The 25,799-nt window shown below is 43.3% G+C and overlaps 1 protein-coding gene across 2 annotated transcripts in view; it reads left to right on the top strand.

Moving 5' to 3' along the window:
* Positions 1–2,295: 2,295 nt before the first annotated feature.
* The window catches only part of LOC141144213 (uncharacterized), a 731,403-nt gene continuing 707,899 nt past the window's right edge, over positions 2,296–25,799 (top strand). For both annotated transcript variants that reach the window (XM_073629665.1, XM_073629666.1), the window contains exons 1-6: positions 2,296–2,518; positions 8,809–8,918; positions 11,534–11,680; positions 14,410–14,559; positions 16,092–16,189; positions 21,082–21,205. In XM_073629665.1, the coding sequence (XP_073485766.1) occupies positions 2,311–2,518; positions 8,809–8,918; positions 11,534–11,680; positions 14,410–14,559; positions 16,092–16,189; positions 21,082–21,205 (837 nt within the window). In that variant the 5' untranslated portion in view covers positions 2,296–2,310. The remainder of the gene's footprint in view (positions 2,519–8,808; positions 8,919–11,533; positions 11,681–14,409; positions 14,560–16,091; positions 16,190–21,081; positions 21,206–25,799) is intronic.

Genomic DNA, 25,799 nt, shown 5'->3' with positions numbered 1-25,799 from the left:
TCAATGTGCCCTCATTGCAGCCTTACTGTGCCCATCATTGCTGCCTTACTGTTACCTCATTACAGACTCACTGTGCCCATCTCATTGCCGCCTTTCTGTGCCCTCATTGCAGCCTCACCGTGCCCTCATTGCAGCCTTACTGTGCTGGGCACGATGGTTTATTGAAGAGATGGGGGCGCCCTGACCCTAACCCTAAGGAAAGGGGGGGGCGCAGTTTGGCATCTTTGCCCTGGGTGTTGGATGACCTTGTCCAGGGACTCCACTCTCCAGCACCATTCCCCTCACTTCATGGTGTCACAGGAGAAGCTGAGGGTAGTTGAGCTGTGTGCCCCTGATGATGTCAGTCAGACTCCTGTGGGGAAAGAGGGGGGCATGGTTTACCTGGAGTATGCTGTCCAGTTCTGGGCACCAGTCCTCAGGAGGGATGTACTGGAAATGGAGCGAGTACAAAGAAGGGCAACAAAGCTAATAAAGGGTCTGGAGGATCTTAGTTATGAGGAAAGGTTGTGAGCACTGGACTTATTCTCTCTGGAGAAGAGACGCTTGAGAGGGGATATGATTTCAATTTACAAATACTGTACTAGTGACCCCACAATAGGGATAAAACTTTTTTGCAGAAGAGAGTTTAATAAGACTCGTGGCCACTCATTACAATTAGAAGAAAAGAGGTTTAACCTTAAACTACGTAGAGGGTTCTTTGCTGTAAGAGCGGCAAGGATGTGGAATTCCCTTCCACAGGCGGTGGTCTCAGCGGGGAGCATTGATAGCTTCAAGAAACTATTAGATAATCACCTGAATGACCGCAACATACAGGGATATGTAATGTAATACTGACACATAATCACACACATAGGTTGGACTTGATGGACTTGCGTCTTTTTTCAACCTCACCTACTATGTAACTATGTGTGTCCGTGTGCACACAGCCCGGTTCGGGACCCAATGGGTCGGGAGTGAACATGCATGGGGCTCTCTTTAGCACCCGGCTTGCTGCTAGAAGAGAAGGAAAGCAAGTATAACTTATTATATATATTTATATATATATATATATATATATATATATATATATATATATATATATATATATATATATATATACCCTTTGGCACTTTAACCCCTTCTCCCCTGCACTGGTGGCAAGTGACAGTGCTGTTAATGCAACACCTTTCTTCAGATTTTTGTTAAAACAGAGAAATTCTTCACTTTTTAAAAATAGATTCTATAACTAAAGAAGGCAGCATAGAAGTACATAAGACTTTGACATAGTATGACCGGTATGGGATGTTACACAGAACTGAGAAACCAAAAACACGTCGTGTCACAATATGTTGTACATCAACAATGAACTAATGACTAGTAAATAATAATAATTAGAATAGTAATACTAATATATGGTAAGTAATAATAATAATAACACATGGTTAATAATGAGTGGTAAATAATAATAATAGCATATGGACAGCGATAATAATAATAATAATATTTATATTAATAAATGGAAAAAAGTACTACTACTAGCTATTATTATTATTACAGTAATAACAATATATGGTTAATAATTTTATTTATACCTACAAATAATAATAATAATAGTAACAATAATATATGGATAATATTAATAATAACAACAACAATAATAATAATACATGGCCAGTAATAATAATATGTTTATAATAATAAAAAATAATCATAGTTACAATAATTATAATAGTAATAAAAATAGAATATATGGTTAATAATGATAATTATACTACACGGTAAATAATAATATTAATAATAGAAACAATAATAAATGGATAATGATAACACATTGATAATAATAATTATAATAAATGGCAAATAATAACAATATTAAATAATATTAATTTTAATACATTTAATAGATAGTAATAATAATATGGTTGAGGATAATAATAATAATATGGTTGATGATAATAATAATAATAGTAATAATACTAATAATAATAGGTAAATATTAGTAGTAACAATAATACATAATAATAATTATAATAGTAGTAATAATAATGATGATAATTATAATAATACATGGTAAATAATAATAATAATAATAAGAGTAACAATAATATATGGATTATAATAATAATGCACTATGAAGTGTAGTAAACTGACAAATAAATAAACATATCCCAACATTCAGTCTCTTCTGTCTGCTCCATTTCATATTTATCAGGCGGGGAGAACAGACTTTCTTCATTATCAGAGTCCTAAGTAAAGTTTCTTTTCACTCGCTATACTATATATGATCTCACAAAGAATACAATGTAAGCAGATCAGACGTGTCAGGATCGCATGTGGAGGAGGTTTGTCCTCAGGCGGCTGCCGTCCCAGCTGAGATCCACACATTGCTCTGCACATGGTGCTGCAGGAAGTGATCTGAGTGTACAGAGAGCAGAGTGTGGAGAGCAGAGTGTGGAGAGCAGAGTGTGGTCGGGTCTGTCAGCTATGGGAGGACAAAATAAAAGCAAGAAGAGCAACAAGAGGAGACAGAGGAGAGGAGGTGAGCAGATCCATCACATTTCATACTGCTGTACTAACATCTGATCCCATGCTGGTGTACTAAAATCTCATCCAGTACTGGTGTGCAGAGATATGATCACATACTGGTGTAGTAAGTTCTGACCACATAGCAGAGTACTAAGATCTGCCCCCCCCCCCCCCGTCCCGGTGTTCCCAGATCTGCCCCCCTGTCCCGGTGTTCCCAGATCTGCCCCCCCGTCCCGGTGTACCCAGATCTGCCCCCCCGTCCCGGTGTACCCAGATCTGCCCCCCCGTCCCGGTGTACCCAGATCTGCCCCCCCGTCCCGGTGTACCCAGATCTGCCCCCCCGTCCCGGTGTACCCAGATCTGCCCCCCCCGTCCCGGTGTACCCAGATCTGCCCCCCCGTCCCGGTGTACCCAGATCTGCCCCCCCGTCCCGGTGTACCCAGATCTGCCCCCCCGTCCCGGTGTACCCAGATCTGCCCCCCCGTCCCGGTGTACCCAGATCTGCCCCCCCGTCCCGGTGTACCCAGATCTGCCCCCCCGTCCCGGTGTACCCAGATCTGCCCCCCCGTCCCGGTTTTCCCAGATCTGCCCCCCCGTCCCGGTTTTCCCAGATCTGCCCCCCCGTCTCGGTGTTTCCAGATCTGCCCCCCCCCCGTCCCGGTGTTTCCAGATCTGCCCCCCCCCCGTCCCGGTGTTTCCAGATCTGCCCCCCCCCCCCCGTCCCGGTGTTTCCAGATCTGCCCCCCCCCCCGTCCCGGTGTTTCCAGATCTGCCCCCCCCGTCCCGGTGTTTCCAGATCTGCCTCCCCCCGTCTCGGTGTTTCCAGATCTGCCCCCCCCCCCGTCCCGGTGTTTCCAGATCTGCCCCCCCCCGTCCCGGTGTTTCCAGATCTGCCCCCCCCCCCCCGTCCCGGTGTTTCCAGATCTGCCCCCCCCCGTCCCGGTGTTTCCAGATCTGCCCCCCCCGTCCCGGTGTTTCCAGATCTGCCTCCCCCCGTCCCGGTGTTTCCAGATCTGCTCCCCCCTCCCGGTGTTTCCAGATCTGCTCCCCCCTCCCGGTGTTTCCAGATCTGCCCCCCCCCTCCCGGTGTTTCCAGATCTGCCCCCCCCTCCCGGTGTTTCCAGATCTGCCCCCCCCCTCCCGGTGTTTCCAGATCTGCCCCCCCCTCCCGGTGTTTCCAGATCTGCCCCCCCGTCCCGGTGTTTCCAGATCTGCCCCCCCCCCCCGTCCCGGTGTTCCCAGATCTGCCCCCCCGTCCCGGTGTTCCCAGATCTGCCCCCCCAGTCCCGGTGTTCCCAGATCTGCCCCCCCAGTCCCGGTGTTCCCAGATCTGCCCCCCCAGTCCCGGTGTTCCCAGATCTGCCCCCCCAGTCCCGGTGTTCCCAGATCTGCCCCCCCAGTCCCGGTGTTCCCAGATCTGCCCCCCCAGTCCCGGTGTTCCCAGATCTGCCCCCCCAGTCCCGGTGTTCCCAGATCTGCCCCCCCAGTCCCGGTGTTCCCAGATCTGCCCCCCCAGTCCCGGTGTTCCCAGATCTGCCCCCCCAGTCCCGGTGTTCCCAGATCTGCCCCCCCAGTCCCGGTGTTCCCAGATCTGCCCCCCCAGTCCCGGTGTTCCCAGATCTGCCCCCCCAGTCCCGGTGTTCCCAGATCTGCCCCCCCAGTCCCGGTGTTCCCAGATCTGCCCCCCCAGTCCCGGTGTTCCCAGATCTGCCCCCCCAGTCCCGGTGTTTCCAGATCTGCCCCCCCCGTCCCGGTGTTTCCAGATCTGCCCCCCCCAATCCCGGTGTTCCCAGATCTGCCCCCCCTTTTTGTCAAAAGTATTGGGAGTTGGCACACCCTTTGCAGCTTCAACTCTTCTGGGAAGGCTGAAGGTTTAGGAGTGTGTCTATGGGAATGTTTGACCATTCTTCCAGAAGCGCATTTGTAAAGTCAGGCACTGATGTTGGACGAGAACGCCTGGCTCGCAGTCTCCACTCTAATTCATCCCAAAGGTGTTTTATGGGGTTGTGCAGGCCAGTCAAGTTTCTGCACTCCAAACTCGCTCATCCATATCTTTATGGACCTTGCTTTGTGCACTGGTGTGCAGTCATGTTGGAACAGGAAGGGGCCATCCCCAAACTGTTCCCACAAAGTTGGGAGCATGAAATTGTCCAAAATGTCTTGGAATGCTAACGCCTTAATGTTTCCCTTCATCCAATGGACAGGCACTGTTATCTTGGCAAAGTTTTTTGCAGAAAATACTTTATTTCCACTTTAACTGCAGCAAAGAAAAGTCAAGGCACTAAGCTGGCTGCGCAGATCCTAGGGCTGGATGGATAGTAATAGATATTCTTTGTTGCAAAAAAGCCCCCATACATGTATTTTACTGTTTGCCTAGAGTTCCCCTTTAAAGTACAAAGAGAGAAATTTACAATAAATATCAACAAGCTCATCTACAGTTGTGTTCATAAGTTTACATACCCTGGCCGAATTTATGATTTCTTGGCCATTTTTCAGAGAATATGAATGATAACACAAAAACTTTTCTTTCACTCATGGTTAGTGTTTGGGTGAAGCCATTTATTACTAATCAACTGTGTTTACGCTTTTTAAATCATAATAACAACAGAAACTACCCAAATGACCCTGATCAAAAGTTTACATACCCTGGTGATTTTGGCCTGATAACATGCACACAAGTTGACACAAAGGGGTTTGAATGGCTATTAACGGTAACCATCCTCACCTGTGATCTGTTTGCTTGTAATTAGTGTGTGTGTGTGTATAAAAGGTCAATGAGTTTCTGGACTCCTGACATACCTTTGCATCTTTCATCCAGAGTTTCACTGACATTTCTGGATTCTGAGTCATGGGAAAAGCAAAAAAATTGCCAAAGGATCTGCGGGAAAAGGTAGTTGAACTGTATAAAACAGGAAAGGGATATAAAAAGATATCCAAGAAATTGAGAATGCCAATAAGCAGTGTTCAAACTCTAATAAAGAAGTGGAAAATGAGGGGTTCTGTTGAAACCAAACCACGGTCAGGTAGACCAACTAAAATTTCAGCTACAACTGCCAGGAAAATTGTTCGGGATGCAAAGAAAAACCCACAAATAACTTCAGGTGAAATACAGGACTCTCTGAAAACATGTGGTGTGGCTGTTTCAAGATGCACAATAAGGAGGCACTTAAAAGATGGGCTGCATGGTCACGTCGCCAAAAGAAAGCAATTACTACGCAAATGCCACAAAGTATCCCGCTTACAATACGCCAATCAGCACAGAGACAAGCCTCAAACCTTCTGGCACAAAGTCATTTGGAATGATGAGACCAAAATTTAGCTTTTTGGAAAAAACCATAAACACTTCATTTGGAGAGGAATCAACAAGGCCTATGGTGAAAGATACACCATTCCTACTGTGAAACACGGAGGTGGATCCAGTGGTGTATTTAGGTTTTGTGCTGCCCTAGGCCTGACTAAACTTGTGCATCCCCTAATTTAAATATGACCACCCCTTCCTGTCAGGGCCACACCCCTTCCTGTTTAAGACCTGCCCTGAACTGTAGCTGAGAACTCAGGTGAAAGGTCCACTGTGATGATAGGACAGTTAAAACTAGAAGCGGAGGCCCCCCCACAGTTGCGGAACGCTGGGCACCCGCATACCGGCAGCAGTGTGGCCGCCTAATGGGGGCACCAGAACAATGTGCCTCCCGGCCCAGTCCGCACCGTAAGACTGGCTCTACACTAAAAGTGTAATGCAAGCCGGGGGGGGGCTCTTTTCATGCCGCCCCCCTGCAAAGTGCCGTCCTAGGCCTGGGCCTTGTCAGCCTAGGCCAAGATACAGCGTTAGGTGGATCACTGATGTTTTGGGGATGTGTGAGCTGCAAAGGCACAGGAAATTTGGCCAAAATTGATGGCAAGATGAATGCAGAATATTATCAAAAAGTACTGGAGGAACATTTTGCATTCATCAGCCAGGAAGCTGCGCATGGGACGTATTTGGACATTCCAACATGACAATGATCCAAAACACAAGGCCAAGTCAACCTGTCATTGGCTACAGCAGAATAAAGTGAAGGTTCTGGAATGGCCATCTCAGTCTCCTGACCTCAATATCATTGATCCACTCTGGGGAGATCCCAAACGTGCAGTTGATGCAAGACAGCCCAAGAATTTACAGGAACTGGAGGCTTTTTGCCAAGAGGAATGGGCAGCTTTACCATCTGAGAAGATAAAGAGCCTCATCCACAAATACCACAAAAGTCTTCAAGCTGTCATTGATGTTAAAGGGGGCAATACACGGTATTAAGAACTGGGGTATGTAAACTTTTGATCAGGGTCATTTGACTAGTTTCTGTTGTGATTATGATTTAAAAAGAGTAAAACATAGTTTATTGATATTAAATGGCTTCAGCCAAACACTAACCATGAGTGAAAGAAAACTTTTTGTGCTATCATTCATATTCTCTGAAAAATGGCCAAGAAATCATAAATTCTGACAGGGGTATGTAAACTTATGAGCACAACTGTAGATGAGCTTGTTGATATTTATTGTAAATTTCTCTCTTTGTACTTTAAAGGGGGACTCTAGGCAAACAGTAGAATACACAGATTAAATACATGTATGGGGGCTTTTTTGCTACAAAGAATATCTATTACTATCCATCCAGCCCTAGGATCTGCGCAGCCAGCTTGGTGCCTTGACTTTTCTTTGCTGCAGTTAAAGTGGAAATAAAGTATTTTCTACAAAAAACTCTTTTTTTTTTTTTTTTGCTTGAATTTTTTTATCTGTACCAAAAAAAAAGTGATGCACAGTACAGTGTACAATCCTGGCATCTTGCATATACAGGGAATCTAGCTGACTGCCAAGGTAACGTAACCCCCATCAGTGTCCGTCCATTGGATGAAGCAAGAAGATGGCGGACCCAGAAGAAGAGGAAAAAGACATCGCAATGGCTGAGGATGGAGTGGATGCCAACTGGTTGGACCTCACATCGCTGGAGGAGAGCACACCCAGAGATAAGCGTGTCATAATGTGCTAGTATGCTGTGGATATTTTCACATTAAGGGAAATGTTGGCTGCCCCCACTGCAGTTTAAAGCTCAGGCTACTGCAATTAATAACTACCTGTGGTAATGTTTTTTTTTGCCACCAGATGTCCTCAGTCTTCCAGGTCAAATGACACCCAGCACCACTCAATCTAGAAGACTGAGGACATCCTGGAAGTGCAGTGAATCGTGGGTCCCCTGTACTCCCAAATACCCCAATACTCACTTATAGTATTGCATAGGATGTCTCCCACCATCAGAAGTGGACTCTGTACTTCATATGGCTGGCCTGAAAACCCCTTCAAGGCAAAAATTGCATGATATAGTGTCATGGGGACCTGGAGATGGATTTAAATTAGACTGTTAGACTTAATGAGAAATTTTCAACCCAAAGGAGCCATAATGGGATTGATTTACTAACACTGAAGATACAAAATCTGGTACATAGAAACCAATCGGCTTCCAGGTTTTATTGTCAAAGCTTAATTGAACAGACTTAAGTTAGAAGCCGATCGGCTACCATGCCTAGCTGTACCAGATTCTTGGTGCTCCGGTTTTAGTAAATCTCTCCCAATGTGTAAGTATGTAAAGCATATTAGCACGTTTATGGCAGATTTACCCAGCTTAGCGATCCCCTGCAGCGCTGCGATGACCTTGCTCCCCCATTTTCCTGGAGCTGAAAACTGAGCCATCTATGTTAGGCCTACAGCTGCCAATTGTTAGGGCTGGGCTCAGCCCTTCCTTCTCTGAGCTGACCACTCAGCTGTCGGCTAATTGCCAGCTCCCAACTCTCTCCACAGTTACCCAGCTGTTGATGATCCTGCTCGTCAGTCCTGCCTACTTAAGCTGTCCAGTCCAGAGGAGCTCTGCCTTCGCCTTGGTCACATCACTAGAAACTATGGCCTGCGTTCCTGTTTAAAGACTTGCTTTGCTGACATCCCTTCTGGCTCCAAATCCTGCTTGCTGTTCCACTACATTGTTCCCTGACTTCTGGCTTGGCTGACTGTCCGTTCCAGTTACTGAACTTTGGCTATGTTTTGACTACATTACATACATATGTTCTTTTATTATTAAACAAGTGTGGTTTAACTATTCTTCTGTCTCGGTCTGATTTCATGGTTTCTGACACCAATTAGCTGCAATTCCAGTAAAAGGCAAATATGGTTATTTGTAAAATTAGCGATTTCAACAACTCATTTTTAAATAACATCCTGCTTTTCCGTTAGAGTTTTTCTTCTAGTTAACATATAACTGTCTCTTATGTTGTTCTCTTTAGGACATGATGTAGCTGGCTTGTCAGCACAAGATCGCAGGAACATCAGGATGCAAAACAAAGCAAAAAAGAAAAACGCTCAGAAATATTCAGTACATCAGTTCCTGGAGAAGGTGATATGGAAATAGATACAGTACGCAACATACTGTGTGAACACTAGGTGGCACCATACAGGGTCAATGTGTATATACTGTAGTGTTAGCTGTTGAATGTACAGTTTTGATGCACAAGCATGACTCCTATGTCCAGATTGTCTACAGAAGACAGTCACCTAAAAAAAAAATCATTGCACTCATCACATATTTCTTTTTCCCTTGCACCTAATTGGTGAGAAATGCAATCATAAAGCAATTAACTAGTGTTTTTTTTTTTTTTGTTTTTTTTTCACGCCCCAAAACGAATATATTGATACTTATCAGACCTTAGATGTGATGGCTGCAAAAGTTTCCCTATTTCAGAGTTTTTTTTCTTTATTTTGCCTGGTGACTCTACCAGTTACCTCCTGCCTTAGGGTGACAATACTCCCTCCATGTCAGTAGCAGAATAAATTCTGTGGAGGCCCCTAGGCAGTCAGAACCTTGGGGGGCCCCCCCTCACAGGCATCTAGAGGTTTCTTGTTTGTGCCCTCTAGTAGGATAACATTGAGCTAAGTAGTGTGCACATTGGCTGCTAGATGGCGATGACATCACTACTGTACATTACATGTATGTAGGTTGCAACAACATTTTTTTACAAGCTTACAGCTGAAAGAAGATGAGCTTTTAAAGTGGTAGTAAACTTTGTACTACCACTTGTACCTATAGGGAAAGCCTATAATAAGGCTTCCCTGTAGGTACTGTGGATATCTCCTAAACCTGCACTGTTTAGGAGATATTCAGAGTGCATGCAGCCGGCTATGTCATTGGCGCATGCGCTCTGAATGTCCTGCTTACAGTGCCAGACCTTCAGAGCCCGTGCCGGAAACGGCGGCTCCCGCGTGCATGCACGGAAGTGATGTCATCGCGCCCCCTGGCCACTCGTACTCGGAGGACGCGTACTTGGAAGGAAGACCGGAGGGAAGATGTCAGCCGTCTCAATGGTGACATCGCAGCACAGGAGGGCTTCGTTCTAAGGTAGGTTTCTCATAATGTGCTAGTATGCAATGCATACTAGCACATTATGACATTGCCTTGCAGGAATATTTTTTTTATTTTTAACCACCAGCGGTTTACTACCGCATTAAAGACAAAATGTAATGTGAAGCTGATGTCTATGTTTTATAAACTTTTAAGTTGTTATTGGGTACATTACATTAATACAGTATTTTCTCTAACCAGTTCCTGCCCGTGTTATGTCATATGATGTCCTTGGGTTGAAGTGGCTATACTGGGATGATGCCTCCACCTGCAGACATCATCCCGGCATGAAAATTTTCAGTTGGCGATTTCCCTCTTTACCAGAAGTGATTAGAGTGGCTGAACAGCCACTCAGTCACTTCTGCGGGTGGTGGAAGGGGGTCCCCCCCTTCCCCTCTCACTGCCTCCGGCACCTTTCCATGGCTCTGCCATCCAATCACAGAGCCCGGGAGTAATGCGATGGGGACACTACACAGAGAGAGAAGAACTGACGTTGTTCCTGCCTCTCTGTAACCCCGGGTTCAGGCTCTTTGTTTTCCTGGCTGTTATCGGCCAGGAAAGCTTGTGATCAGACCGATCTGTGTTTGATCAGCTGCATTGGAGCCCAGAGAAGAGATTCGGGTTATGGCTCATGCTTTCACAAGGGATGTTGTTCATCCCTTGTGAAAGCAATAAAGTTGATAAAAAAAAAAAGTTAGAGACGGTGTAGAAAATAAAGTTTTGAATAAAATAAATAATAAAAAAAACTTAAATTGTACATCTTCCTTTAGATTGGTAATGAAAGGGAGAAGGGCCCCCAATGATTGCCAATCAAAGGGAGAAGGACCCCCCTTTGATGGGCTATCGGAGGGAGAAGGGCCCCCCTTTGATGGGCTATCGGAGGGAGAAGGGCCCCCCTTTGATGGGCTATCGGAGGGAGAAGGACCCCCCTTTGATGGGCTATCGGAGGGAGAAGGGCCCCCCTTTGATGGGCTATCGGAGGGAGAAGGGCCCCCCTTTGATGGGCGATCGGAGGGAGAAGGGCCCCCCTTTGATGGGCGATCGGAGGGAGAAGGGCCCCCCTTTGATGGGCGATCGGAGGGAGAAGGGCCCCCCTTTGATGGGCGATCGGAGGGAGAAGGGCCCCCCTTTGATGGGCGATCGGAGGGAGAAGGGCCCCCCTTTGATGGGCGATCGGAGGGAGAAGTGGTAAAGGGGCCACCTTATCCTAGGAAGGCAAGGGGGGGCCCCTCCTTCTCTCTTCCTTCTCCAAGCTAACATACTAGCACCAGACTGCAGTGTCTACTGTTAACTTTTTCCTGTGAAGACAAGAAGTTCAGGGAAGCAGCAATGAGAGAGCAGGAGCCAGCAGCATTAAATAGTTTAAATGGCAAGTGTTGGTGTAAGAATTTTTACAGTTTAAAATTAATTGAATAATTCATAATTTTAATATTGTGCTCAATGTGTTAAACTTTAAATAACCCTGAGGGTTTAATACTACTTTAAGCATTTTCTTAGCAGGGCGTGCTTGTTTTTTTCTTTTAGAATTAGTGATGGTCACTTTAACTGCTACAAACAAATATTCATTTTAATCTTTGAATTTTAATGTTTTTATTTTTTTTTTATTTTGAAAGACTGAAGAATATTTGGACAATTTGAACTATGAGATGGCCAGGCTGTTTTGTCAGCGAGCCCTGGACATAGAGCCGGACAACCTGGAGATACTGGACATGATGGGGAACATCTGTATGGAGCTGGGCGATGCTGACAAAGCCAAACAGATATCCTTTCTACATTCTGGACTGCAGTCCTATGGATGCTCATGGTGGTCAGTCCAGGGATCTTTGCTTAGGCTTGGATCCCAGGAATGTGTGTAAAAAGAGGTACTGCTCACTCATTTAGTTATTTAATTTATTAGTGATGGCCTAGTGATTGATGTGGACTGTGAATTTAAATCCCAACTTCGAGCTCTGGATCAACTTTCCCCTCCAGCAATTGTCCTTTACCCTCATTGGTGCAACCCTGCACTTTTTCTTGTAACCGTTTGCTGACCGTATCACGTAGGAGTATGGCGGCAGAGGGGTATTTCTGCTCTGGATCATGTATGTAGTGATTAGTCACAGCACAAGCTGATCAGCGGGTCCCGGCCAATGATTGACCATCGGCGAAAAGAATGACAGGACAGAGTTCTGTGAATGTAAACCATACAGAGCTCTTTCCTGCCATCCTGGGATGTGCCGGTTTTTGTTTCCCTGCAAAGCAGGGAATAAAAACCGGCACATCCCTTAGTAAAAACAGCACATAGTGAATGCACCAAGCACTGTTAGGCACACATTTAACCCTTTGATCGCCCTAGATGCTAACCCCTTCCCAGCCAGTGTCATTAGTACAGTGACAGTTTATATTTTTAGCACTGATCACAGTATTTTTTTTCCCCATAATTTTTGGTCTTTTTTAACCACTTACAGAGCGGAAGATTCTTACACAAACAAAATTGGTTTCCTTTTTTCCCCACAAATAGAGCTTTCTTTTGGTGGTATTTGATCACCTCTGCGGTTTTTATTTTTTGCGCCATAAACAAAAAAAACAACAATTTTGAAAAATAAACAATTTTTTAATTTTGCTATAATAAATATCCTCAAAAATTAAAAAAAAAAACGAATTTCTTCATCAGTTTAGGCCAATACGTATTCTTCTACATATTTTTGGTAAAAAAAATCGCAATAAGCGTATATTGATTGGTTTGCGCAAAAGTTATAGTGTCTACAAACTATGGGAAAGATTTATGGCATTTTTATTTATTTATTTTTACCTTTTTTTAAACTAGTAATGCGGTGATCTATGATTGTTAGCGGTACTGTTAACACTAGGGGGCGATCAACGGGTTAAATGTATTTCCTTGTGAGTGTTATATACTGTGGGGGGATGGGATTGACTGGGGGAGGAGACATATCACTGTTCCTACTTTCTAGGAACAAACGATCTGTCTCCTCTCCCCTGTCAGAACATGGATTTGTGTGTTTGCACACACAAATCCCCATTCTAGCTCTCGTGCCTGCGATCGTGGGTGGCTGGCAACGTGCATTGGGACCCCGCCGTGCAGCGGGCGCGCGCGTGCATGCCTGCTGTGGCTCTTAAAGGGGAAGATGTGCCCATACGTCGTTTTGCAGGAACGTGCCACTTTGCCGACGTATATCGGCGTGAGCCAGTCGGCAAGTAGGTAATTTATAGCGCAATGAATAAAACACCCAGTGGTGATCAGAGATCACTAAAAGAAAGCCCTATTTATGTGAAAAAAATATATAAATTTATTTTGGGTACGGTGTTGTATGACCTTGTATTTGTAAGTTAAAATAACACAGTGCCAAAAAGCAAAAAATGGCCTGGTCATGAAGGTGGAGGTAAATCTTTTGGAGGGTAAGGGTTAAACAACAAAACAAAATTACTATCAACACACCTTTTATTCTAGATGATATTGTTCTGGTAGTGTGACGTCACAGGCTCTCTTCACCCTCTTCATCAGAGAGTGACGCACCATTTTCCTGTTGGTTAAGGGTAGGATCTGGCCTCTTGATGCCCTGAGCTTACAGAAAAAACGTTAAATGGTGCTGGGGGTCATTTAACCCAGAAGAGTAGCAGCATTGGATCGGTGATATATACACGTTAATAAGTGACGCGCAACCTCCTATATCAACAAACCAGTCAATAAATGTGTATCTTAACATTTGCTTTCATACATGCACAGAGAATCTTATTTTTTAAAAGTCTGTTCACAAATAAAATAAATATCCATATATCACCAAAATGTGTCTTCAGCATATTTTTAAACTTTTGTATTACACTGCAGTTCTTCTCCTCTAGATTGATATGTGTGTCCAAATGTCACTATATTCACCACCTGGGAAGTGCTCCGCCACCTTCCAAACGGGCTGCTTACCTATGAGTTGGACCCATTGAAAAGTAAGGTCTATTAGCGCTTTGGACTGATAATCTTTTTTTTTTACCCAATGTATCAATCTTATGTCTTCTGTATACAGTCAGCTCCTCCTTTAGCAGTAGTTACTCAAAAAAACAAAATGGCTCCCATAGTGCAGTATGCTTAAAAACATCACCCTTTTTTATTAAAATAGCTTAAGAAAGACTCACAAATGAAGTGCACTAAATCCAGTGCACAAAGGGTAAACACGCCTTTAATACATGTGTTGCCCCCTTAAGGAGAATCATCAGCATCCGTGCATGTGTTCCAGCTGTACGCAATGACGTGGCCCCGCCTGACTCGTTTCGTCACGTGACTATGACTTTCTCAAAGGGAAGAACTAGATTGGTGAGTTCGTTTGGTACAGCAATCGATATAGGATGAGTATTGCAGCCACATCTTCTTTTCTTTTATGAACTAATGCTGGCCACTGATAGTTTTACAATGGACTTGAGCAATAGGTTATACTAGGTTATAACTTTTGATATAACTGTATTTTGACCAACTCATTTTGCTTCCTTAACTCTTGTTCACGTCTTTCTGAGAGCCGCCGAGCTCAGTCCAGACAAAGGACACTCCAAATACATGTGTCTCGGACAGATTCATTGCAAGGAGGAAGCCTTACAATACTTCCATAAAGGATTGGAAATGATGATCAGCGCTTATCAGAGCCAGCCGCAAGTGGTGAGTTATGATGTCATGTTTTCAGTAACTTGCTATCCATTGCCAACCATCCATAAATGTGAATGGTTGAATTTCACGACCTTCAAGTTACTGAGGCGAGGGTGAAGACATTTTCGTTTGCTGGCTTATCAGTGAGAAGGCTAATACACTTGTAAAATTTGATTTGAAAAGTTTTCTTTTAAGAACATTTGTTTGGTTTTTCTAATAGTTAATGGGATCAAATCGATGTTCGTTTTTGACCACAGTGATGAGAAAACTCAACGGATCAGGAGGGAAAATCTTTCTTTAACACATTTCTAATGCCATGTACGCACGATCAGACATTGAAGGGACATTCCGACAACAAAATCCATTGGATTTTTTCAGACGAATGTTGGCTCAAACTTGTCTTGCATACACACGGTCGCACAAAGTTGTCGGAAAATCCGATCGTTCTGAACACGGTGACGTAAAAACACGTACGTCGGGACTATAAACGGTGCAGTAGACAATAGCTTTTGTCTCCTTAATTTATTCAGAGCATGTGTGGCACTTTGTACATCGGATTTGTCTGCGCACGATCGGAATTTAAAGGATCGGATTTTGTTGTCGGAAAATTTTATATCCTGCTTTCTGTGTCGTAAATTCAGACAGAAAAAGACCGATGGAGCCCACACACAATCGGAATTTCTGACAACACAATCCGATTGCACTTTCTCCGACCGTGTGTACAGGGCATAACAGTGAGTGTGGATTTTTGCTCAGGAAAGTCCATTTCAAAATCAGGAGTTAAAAGCTAACAAAACTTTACTACATGATAGAAATATATGTGTATCATGTTCTTTGTGTACGGAATATCTTCTGTATGATGTTAAACATGTGTACCAATGCTTTTCATATATTATGTACAATCTTGCAAATAAAAAGTTTGTTATAACGTAAAAAAAAAAAAAAAAAAAGCTAACAAAACTTTGAAGTACTTTTGAACAACATTCGTTGAGCTATCAAATGTTCTGGGAATTTACACATGAACATGTGTTTGAAAATCTACTAGTGTGTGTGTGGCCTGCTTCTTCCCCAATAAGCCTACCAGGTGGCCTCCACAGATATGGCTGGATTGGACGATTTTATCCCATGTGTATGGGTACCTTTTTGCTTTTTTTTTTTTTTTGGAACTCCAGCCTGTTGCCCTCCTCCCCGGTCTGTAGATCAACTTCTGTTGTACCACAGTGGCCATACATGGATGGAAATTTGCCCGGTTCTGGAAGGACCGGCTAAATTTTGATCCTTGTATAACTAGCTTTAGCAGGGACTTGATACTGAACTTTTGGTAGATGGTGAAGTTCTTCCTTAATTAAAGAATTTATCAAACATAACATGGCACTCAAACAGCTTGATAAAAAAAGTTGCCCTTTTAAAAGAGGGTTAAGAAGTTCAGTAAAGTTGAGAAAAACTTCTGTAGACATCACACATTGTTTTTTTTATAATGGCTCCGCTAACGGTCTTAATTCCTCAGCAAAGTCATCACTTTGTCTTTCTCTTCTTCTTTGCAGTCGGGGGCCGCGAGCTGGCCAGAGGAGAATGAAGTCACTACAAAGGACATCTCCACAGCGTTCTGCTCCATCGCAGAGATCTATCTCACTGATCTTTGGTAAATGGCATGTCTGTGAATTCTCCTGTGTTTTTTTTTTTTTTTTTTTGCCTCTGAAGTGTAGGATGTGAAAATCACAGATTTCTCCTTTAAGTTCTTTGTAATTCTCACTTTTGGTAAAGCAACAACGTTTGAATTAGACCTTGGCGGAAACTCAAAAGTAGACCCTGGGCAGGGAAAGCATGACCTTGTCAGTGGTTCCACCGCTAAAGCTGAAATGATATCAGGAAAATAGTCTCCTGGTTGGCGGGTCCTTCAGCTGACTTGGGGTTTACACCTTTCGCTGCTGAAACCAAATTTGCGCACACGTACAAAATATACGTACATAGAAAAGCACTTTAAACCCCCCAAAATGATATATTTTCAGAAAGTGGAGCCCACATAGAATAAAATGGTGGTAGATGCAATATCTTATGTTGCACAAAAATGACGTACTGTTAATCAAATCTACAGTATATATTTAAAGCTGCCGAACAAAAAAAAAAAAGGTCAGCAATACTGCAGCTGCTGACTTTTAATATTAGTACCCTTACTCCAGGGTGCCCGCGATGTCCTCACCTGAAGCCAACCCGTCCCTCGGCTCCCGGGTGGAGGCCCCGGCATCTTCGGTAAGGGAATTAGGAAGTGAAGCCTTGCGGCTTCACAGCCTGGTTCCCTACTGCACATGCGCGAGTCACGCTGCGCTATCTCACTGGTCCCTGCTGTCTTCTGGTACCTGTGTGTCTCCCAGAAGACAGCGGGGGGGACAGAGGAGGGGCCAGAGGAGGGGCTGGACATGGCACATATCACCGCAGGTACTGTGGTGATCTATGCATGGAAGTGGGAGCAAATACCTGTATTAAACAGGTATCTGCTCCCCCCCCTCCCTCCTGAAAGGTGCCAAAAGGGACACCGGAGGGGGGGAGGAATCCAAAAAGCAGAAGTTCCATTCTTGGGTTGAACTCCAATTTAAATAAATAAATAAATATTAAAAAAAAAAAATACACCCAACATATTAATTTGCCACTATCTCAAGATTGGGTGCTTTCTGGCATATTAGACCTGCCTGAAATTAAAGGGGTTGTAAAGATGTTTTTTTTTTTTTTTAAAAATAACAAACATGTTATACTTACCTTCACTGTGCAGCTCGTTCTGCACAGAGTGGCCCCGAACCTGGTCTTCTGGGGTCCCTCGGCGGCTGTTTCAGCTCCTCCCCGCAAGCATTTACCACCTTCATGCGAGCTCCCTCGCACGGTGGTGAGTGCTTGCGGGCGCGCTCCCGTGATACAGCCGGCGGCTATAGCCGCTCGCTGTATCACTCGGCCCCGCCCCCCGGCGCGCCGCGTCATCGGATGTGATTGACAGCAGCGCGAGCCAATGGCTGCGCTGCTTTCAATCCATCCACTGCAGCCAATCAGCGACCAGGCTGAGCTGCAATGAAGCTGACGAGGATGAGGAGCTAAGATTCGAGGCGTCAGGTAAGTAAAACGGGGGGGCTGGGGGCGGCGGTACTGTCAAAAGTTTTTTCACCTTAATGCATAGAATGCATTAAGGTGAAAAAATTTTTACCTTTACAACCCCTTTAAAGTTTGCATTAATAGATCGATTCTGACCTCCCCTTTATTTTATTCTTCAAAGAAAAACTTCTGTATTCCACTTAAAGAGGAGTTCCAGTCAAAAAAAAAAAAAAATTTAAAATCAGCAGCTACAAATACTGCAGCTGCTGACTTTAAATTGGACACTTACCTGTCCCTGGGTCCAGCGATGCGGGGGATCGAAGCCCCGCTCGTCTCCCCCTCCGTTCGGTGGCGCCGGCATTGCAACTGTGGGCGCCAGGCTGTGGCTTCACAGCCTGGCACCCACTGCGCATGCGTGATTGGCCGCTCAGTCACCTGGGACCTGTAATGGGTCCCAGATGATTGACAGGAGGGAGGGAGCAGAGCTGAGCCCTTCCTGTGCCCAGGGGAAGTGATGTCACCAGCCCAGGCACTGGAAGAGGCAGACTACGAGGGACCCCCTAGCAACAGGCATTTAGAGATGAGTAAAAAAAAAAAAAATATATCCAAATTTTTTTTGTATTTTTTTTTTTTTTTTTTTTTGGGTGGAACCCCACTTTAAGGTGGGCAGAGACCTCTCTAATAGATGAATCAATCCAAATCCATTGGTTCTTTGATGTTTAGGAATTATTTATCCAAACTTTAAATATTGATACTTAATAGTTCAATGTTACAGATATACTGTACTAAATAATTAACTAAACTACTCTCAAATCACCTCCCAATCGTCGTCACATCTTCTCACTAGTCTATAAATTTTAACACCATTGATTGGGACCCCCATATGACAGACCACCGTCCATTTAAAAGGAAAAAAAAAAAAAAAAAAAAGCGCTAAAAACACCAATAAAAATGTAAATAATAGATAACATCAAATAAGTGAATCTAAAAATAACATATGAGACAAAATCAAAGCATTAAATATAATGCCCATGTCATCATCTAAAACCTTTTAATTTTTTTATTTTACACATACATTTTTGTTTTTTAATGTAGCAGCTGAACATGTGTTCACCAAAAAATGATCACAATTTTTTTTTGGGGTTTAGTGCCAGCTGTTTTAAAATAACCTCTCATTCGTTGTTTGACTGTTTGGCCCACTAGTCAGTCAGTTTTGCCCCCTAACAGTTCCTAAACCTTATGCTACGAGCTGGACTGTACTATGTTATTATGGGGTTTATTTACTAAAGCTGGAGAGTGCAAAATCGGGGTCACTTCTGCATAGAAACCAATCGGCTTCCAGGTTGTATTGCCAAAGCTTAATTGGACAAGCTGAGGTTAGGAGCCGATTGGTTTCTATACAGAAATGAGCCTGATTTTGCATTCTCCAGCTTTAGTAACTAAACACCTATGTGACTATTTGTATTATTTTACTAACAAATTGGCAGCCATTATGCTTGTCAATTGCAAAATGCTTAAAAAAATTCGAATGCACAAAAACGCAATGTAGTCGTCATTTTTTTGGTAAAATATAAAAGATGCGGTTGTTTTGAGGGAATGCCAAACATGTCACGCTTTAAAAATTGCACACGCAAAATTGTCCATTGACAACACTTTAAAAGTTAACTACAAATGATGGTCCTAGAATAATTTCTCTCATTCTGGCGTGCACCGCAATACCGATATGTGGAACAATTGTTGTTTTCTTACGTGGGAATGCTCAATGCACGCATTTGTGTTCATATTTGGGTGCAGTGGGCTTTTAACTTTTTTTTTTTTTTCATTCATACTGTTAAACTTTAAAATGTTTTAAACTTTTATTTTCTTTTGTTAAACCTTACTACAATCTTAAGGGGAAGGGAGTCATTGGAGATCTATTACACCCCTAATGTTACCTCTGCCCCTTGCTGAAGCTAATCAAGCACAGACTGTGCTTGAACAGCTTTATCCCCCTGGCCAGAGTGAGTAATCAGAGCCGAGCGCTCCTGGGTTCATTCTTCACAGGGAAGGTCAATGAATGGATATTAACTGATCTCCCACCATTCTCTCTTCTAACACTCACCTAGGAGGTCCTGGGAACCCAGGAGGTACAGGTAAGCCCAGGGCACACGGTGAGGAACTTGGGGAGGGTCTGACCAGAAGCAGAAATAAAGTCCTGCAAAGGAAATCTCTGGATTAATTTTTTTTCTAGAGGTCTATACATCATACCATAAAGAGGGGACAACTGAGGAGGAAAGATGGAGAGAGAGAGATTTGGTTATAAAAGAGGGGCAGTTGGGAGCTTTCGGGTGTGGGTGTATATATGTGTGTATATGTGTATATGTGTGTGTGTGTATATGTATGTGTATATATATATATATATATATATATATATATACACACAATGATTAGCCATAACTTTATGACCACTGATATCTTAAGTATATAACAATGATTATCTAGTTTTATTGGTATCTGAAAGTCGATAGGATATATTAGGCAGCTAGTAAACAGGTTGTCCCTGAAGTTGATGTGTTGAAAGCAGAAAAAATGGGCATTGCGGTTTGTTGTGTATGTGGCTGCATAACTGCAGACCTGTCAGGGTGCCCATACTGACCCGTGTCCTCAGCCAAAAGCACCTACAATACACACACGAGCATCAGACCTGGAGCACAGAGCAATGAAAGAAGGTGGCCTGATCTGATGAATCATGTTTACTTTGACATCATGTGGATGACCGTGTGTGTATGCGTCGTTTACCTGGGGAAGAGATGGCACCAGGATGCAGTATGGGAAGAAGGGAAACTGGCGGAGGCAGTGTGATGCTTTGGGCAATGTTCTGCTGGGAAACCTTGGGTCCTGCCATTCATGTGGATATTGACATGTACCGCCTACCTAAACATTGGTGGTGACCATATACACACCTTCATGGAAAAGGTATTTCCTGATGGCAGTGGCCTGTTTTAGCAGGATAATGCAACCTGTCACACTGCAAAAATGGTTCAAGAATTGTTTAATGACAACAACAAGTTTGAGGTATTTACTTGGCCTCCAAATTCTCAAGATTTCTATCCAATGTAGCACATGCAGGATGTTCTGGAAAAACAAGTCCAATCTATTGAGGTCGTACCTCGCATTTTACAGGACTTAAGGGATCTGCTCCTGACAGCCTGGTGCCAGATACCACATCATACCTTCTGAGGTCTACGGGCATCCATGCCTCAACAGGCCAGAGCTGTTTTGACGGCAAAATGGGAACCTAATCAATATACAGTAAGGTGGGCGGTTTTAGGGTTATGGCTGATCAGTATATTTATGCAGTGCCTTATATTGAGTCAGTAAGTAACTTGGTCCATCAGAACTGGTTTGGTGAGGACTGACCCATCAGTAGAACTCTCTGATAAACTAAACCTTTTCATGTTTTCTCTCTGTGGACAGCATGGAAGAAGGAGCAGGTGATAAATGTAAAGAAGCCATTGAAAAAGCTCTTGAATATAGTCCAAACAGCCCCGAAGCCTTGCAGCTGATGGCAAGTTACCTCTTCAGTATGGATCAGCCGCAGGTAAGTGAAGGTCTCTTGGTAGCTCCATCCCAACTGCTTAACAGGCAGCTAGAAAAAAAAAAAAGAGAGAAAATTGCCGCTGTGCAGTCAGTTTATATAACTAAGGAGAGATGATTGTGGAAGAGACATCTCACCATGAATGTAATGAAATGACATTGAACAAAGGGGACCCTATTGTAATCAGCTTGATTAAGTCCTCTGGTGCCTTACAGGGCTGAGTGCATGGAGGTTTGTACTTTATATGGAAGTTTGTACTTTATATGGAGGTTTGTACTTTATATGGAAGTTTGTACTTTATCTTTATTTGTATTTTATTTTATACCTTTGAATCGGACCCCATAGGCTACAGTGATTGGTGTGCGCCTGATGCAAAAACCGTTCAATTACAAGAAGGACTTTAAGGCTGTATAATGCTGCCCATACACCTTACTGTGCAATCTGCTACAGGTCTACCAACAATTGTACAGTAAAAGTGCCAGACTGTGGGGTCATAGGTCCACTGTAGGTTGGCCCTCACATCACAATGCTTTTGTAAATATGAAAGAGATTGTACATTCAGATCGGAACCTGTGTGACCAAATTCAGGCAGATATTTGATGCGACGCCTTCATATTTTCAACAAATTGTACTTCTAAAAAAAAAAAATGCAGACATATGTAAGATGCTGGACTGCATCTTAAAATGGAACTACAGGGGTGATTGCTTACCTGGCCAGCGGTTCCTCACTGGTGCTGGCATCTTCTTCTGAGTTCAGGTCTTCTGGCCTGTTCATTGGTTGGGATGATGTCACTCCTGCGCATGCCCAGGAGCTAGTCGCCCCGGCATTCAAAAACCGTCCCGGCACCAGTGGCGGCTGGTGGTATTTTTATTTTGAGTGCAGCCCCAAGCCCACCCTTTCTTGAAGCCTATTGGAGCCTCTGGCTTAAACCCCCCCCCCCCCCACCCCTCCTATTGAAATCCATGCATCCGACACCCTGCATTTAGATTAGGGTGCTGGATGCATGGATAGGGGTGGCGGCGCCCTTAATGGATGGGCCGCCACTGCCCAGGACTGTATGCCAAGCTGCGCATGCACAACTCTGTTTACATCGAGCAGGCAGATAGGGACATTTTAAAGCAGAAGAGACATTGCCAGCTTGCTGTTTCTTACAGCAGAACTTCAGTTCCCCTTTAAAGTGGTACTAAAGTCTCGTTTTCTTCGTTTAAAAATAACAAACATGTTATACTTACCTGCTCTGTGTAATCGTATTGTACAGGGCAGCCCCAATCCTCCTCTTCTCAGGTCCCACTCTGGCACTCTTGACCCCCTCTTTCTTGCCGAGTGGCCCAACAGAAAGTAGCTATGGCAGGCACCCGAGCCGAGCCGCTGCTCTGTGTCTCCATTCAGACACGGTGTTGTGGCTCGGACTCCCCCTCTCTGTCCTCATTGGCTCACTTTTTTTGACAGCTGCAGAAACCAATGGTGCTCCTCTGCTATCTCAACCAATGAGGAAGGAGAGTCCCCGGACAGCCGAGTCTTTCGAGCAACATCGCTGGATCGAGAAGTATTAGAGGGGCTGAGGGGGGCTGCTGCACACAGAAGGTTTTTTATCTTAATATATGAAATGCATTAGGATGATAAAAAAACCTTCTACCTTTACAACCACTTTCTACTGTCCATACACCAGTAGGATGTCATTAGAATGGTTTAGTTTCAAGAACATTAGTGTGATTATCTAATGGTTAGTGGGGTCAGATCGACATTGGTTTTCCAGATTTCAAGGAGCAGGATAAAAATTTTTCTTAAACGCATTTCTGGTAGTGTATGTGGTTTTCCTTCTGAAAGGTTCATTCATTTCAAAATCGAAAGTTAAAAGCAAACAAAAATTTTGAAGTATTTTCAAATGGCATTCGTCAAGTTTGTCGAATGTACTGAGTATTTTCATACAAATGCTCATAAGAACATTCTTTTAAAAATCTACTAGCATGTGGCTGGCTTTAGATGCATTGTTTTTTTGCCTGGATTCCTATATGTGTGAGCAGAGCTCCCCCTTGTGGCAATTGGTGAGTGTACATAACGAGTGACTGATGTAATGTTCTTTTCATTTTCTGAATAGAAAATAAAAAGTCTTGGTAATATCTAGACTCAACATACAGTGAAAAAATAATCGCTTACAAAGATCACAAAGCGGATTGATTCAATCACATTTGTGGCTGGAACACCAACCCACAGGCCTCTATAGCCCCTTAAAGTGGAACTTCAGTCATTTTTTTCTTCTATTAAATCTTCTGCCCTTGTTGTTGTTTTAACTTTGGATAGTAAAACATTTTTTTTTCTGACAGTAAATACCTTATACAGCCCACTTCCTGTTTGTCTGGTAAAAAGGCTAGGCTTATGACATCATGCACAGCTCTCTCTCTCTCTCTCTCTCTCTCTCTCTCTCTCTCTCTCTCTCTCTCTCTCTCTCTCTCTCTCTCTCTCTCTCTCTCTCTCTCTCTCTCTCTCTCCCCCTCCCTCTCTCCCTCTCTCCCTCTCTCCCTCTCTCCCTCTCTCCCTCTTTCCCTCTCTCTCTCTCCCTCTCTCTTTCGAGAGAGAGAGATTGCCAGGAAGGGAGGGGGGAGTCATAAGAGGGCCAAAGAGAGCTGCAGAGCTGGAGGTGTGCCTCTGTGTAAATCCAGGAAGTGACCAAGCAGCAGCTTCAGCTGCCCACAGTTAAAATGGATGCAGCCAGACTTAGTGGAGGGAGATTTTTGCAGCATATTTGGCAAGTACAGAATCGCAGTATATATAAAATAATATGCCAAGTGGTTGGAGGGAAGCTTCAGAATGAAAAGTGCATAAGTGTAGCGCTTAATTAACACAGTCCTGCCAGAAGCACGGACAAATAGGTCAAAATTGAGTCCAAATGAACCACAATAAACCTATATATAAATAAAAATAACACCTGTAATATAAAACATATATGTGATTAGAATTAAGGATAGAAATAAGTGCAAAGTGAATTATTGAAGTCCATAAACATCTCAAAAATCCACAGTGTGCAATAAGTGATTGCAGTCCATATTAGAGATTGAATAGTCTCGATCCCCACATGAGTAGCCAATGTAGTGAATAGGAACTAAGAACACCAATGTGATAAAGCCACCACCGAGATGGATGCAGGCTTACCAGATAATTTGAACCCAAAAGAACGTACGTTTTATGAGTCAAATATGCTTGTATTGTCAACCAACAATAGGGATGAAATCTTGGAAATCCTCTGTGATGGGAACCTGGATAGTCCTAGACCCTCATGAAAAATGCGTCTCCATACAAGTGGTTACACATCGGAAGATAATAACCGATGGGAAATGGAAAGAAATGGCCACATAGCGTAATCCCGTACAAAATTTAAATTAATTAAAAGTAAAACACTTTCATTTAAAAAGTGGTTACGAGCGCTTTGGATAAATAATGGCGGCAGTGGAGTCCTCGCGACGCGTTTCGTCTCATTAGACTTCGTCTATGGAATGGAAAAGGTGTTTTTATTAAAAAATTATGTGAGCAGACTGCAGTTCCTCTTTAAATTTAGTATTTGGGGCTGAGTTTTCTATGATCAAATAACCCTTTTCTTTTGTGGTGGATTATCCTGAACCTGCATGGCATTTTTCTGGTATAACACCTAGGACTAATTGAGGATTTTGATGTTAGTTCTGGTGACCATGGGGTCCTCATGGAATTCCCTTAATTTGCAGGGATTTCCTCTCACTTCCTGTTTGGCTATGGGACAGGAAGTGAAGGGAAATCACTGAAATGAGACACAGATGGTAAAATAAAATCTAATAGGGGTTAAAACCTTCCCCTAATCTATCCAAAATGGAAAAAAAAATGTTCTACTTTAACTCAACCCTTACACTAACAAAAAAAAATTATTAATGAATAATAATAATAAGAAGAAGAAATAAAGCTGATAGAAAAGTTAAATAGCTGAAAACCTAGCAACAAATAATGCAACAGTTGATCGTTTTCTCTATTGGCTATTAAAAAAAGACACCAAAGCTCAAAAACGCTGTATAAAAATGTGCAAAAAAAGCGCCAAAATCATGCACGAAACACCGGAAAAATGCTTAGACGCGATGCTCAGATGTGAGCTCAGCTGTACAGGGACTGCATGAGGCTGATACCATGTCAGATCGAGATTCTTAAAGCGGTTGTAAACTGCTGAGTGGGGTGTTTGGTTTTTTTTTGTTTTTTTTTTTTGTTTTTTGTTTTTTTAAGACCTGCAAGGTAAAGGCATTTTAAGCTAGCAAGCATCATGAGTGAATCACTCATGTGCCACATCCACAAAATTAATTGGAAAAGAAAAAAAAAAAGAAACCCTCTAGGTCGAACTTTGGAAGCAGATTGGAACAACAATATACAGTGGGGCAAAAAAGTATTTAGTCAGCCAACAATTGTGCAAGTTTTCCCACTTAAAAAGATGAGAGAGGCCTGTAATTGTCATCATAGGTATACCTCAACTATGAGAGACAAAATGTGGAAACAAATGCAGACAATCACATGGTCTGATTTTTGAAAGAATTTATTTGCAAATTATGGTGGAAAATAAGTATTTGGTCACCTACAAACAAGCAA

This window comes from Aquarana catesbeiana, linkage group LG05, assembly GCF_042186555.1.
Source record: "Aquarana catesbeiana isolate 2022-GZ linkage group LG05, ASM4218655v1, whole genome shotgun sequence".
NCBI classification, from domain to species: domain Eukaryota; kingdom Metazoa; phylum Chordata; class Amphibia; order Anura; family Ranidae; genus Aquarana; species Aquarana catesbeiana.
This window is presented reverse-complemented; position numbering and strand designations above follow the sequence as displayed.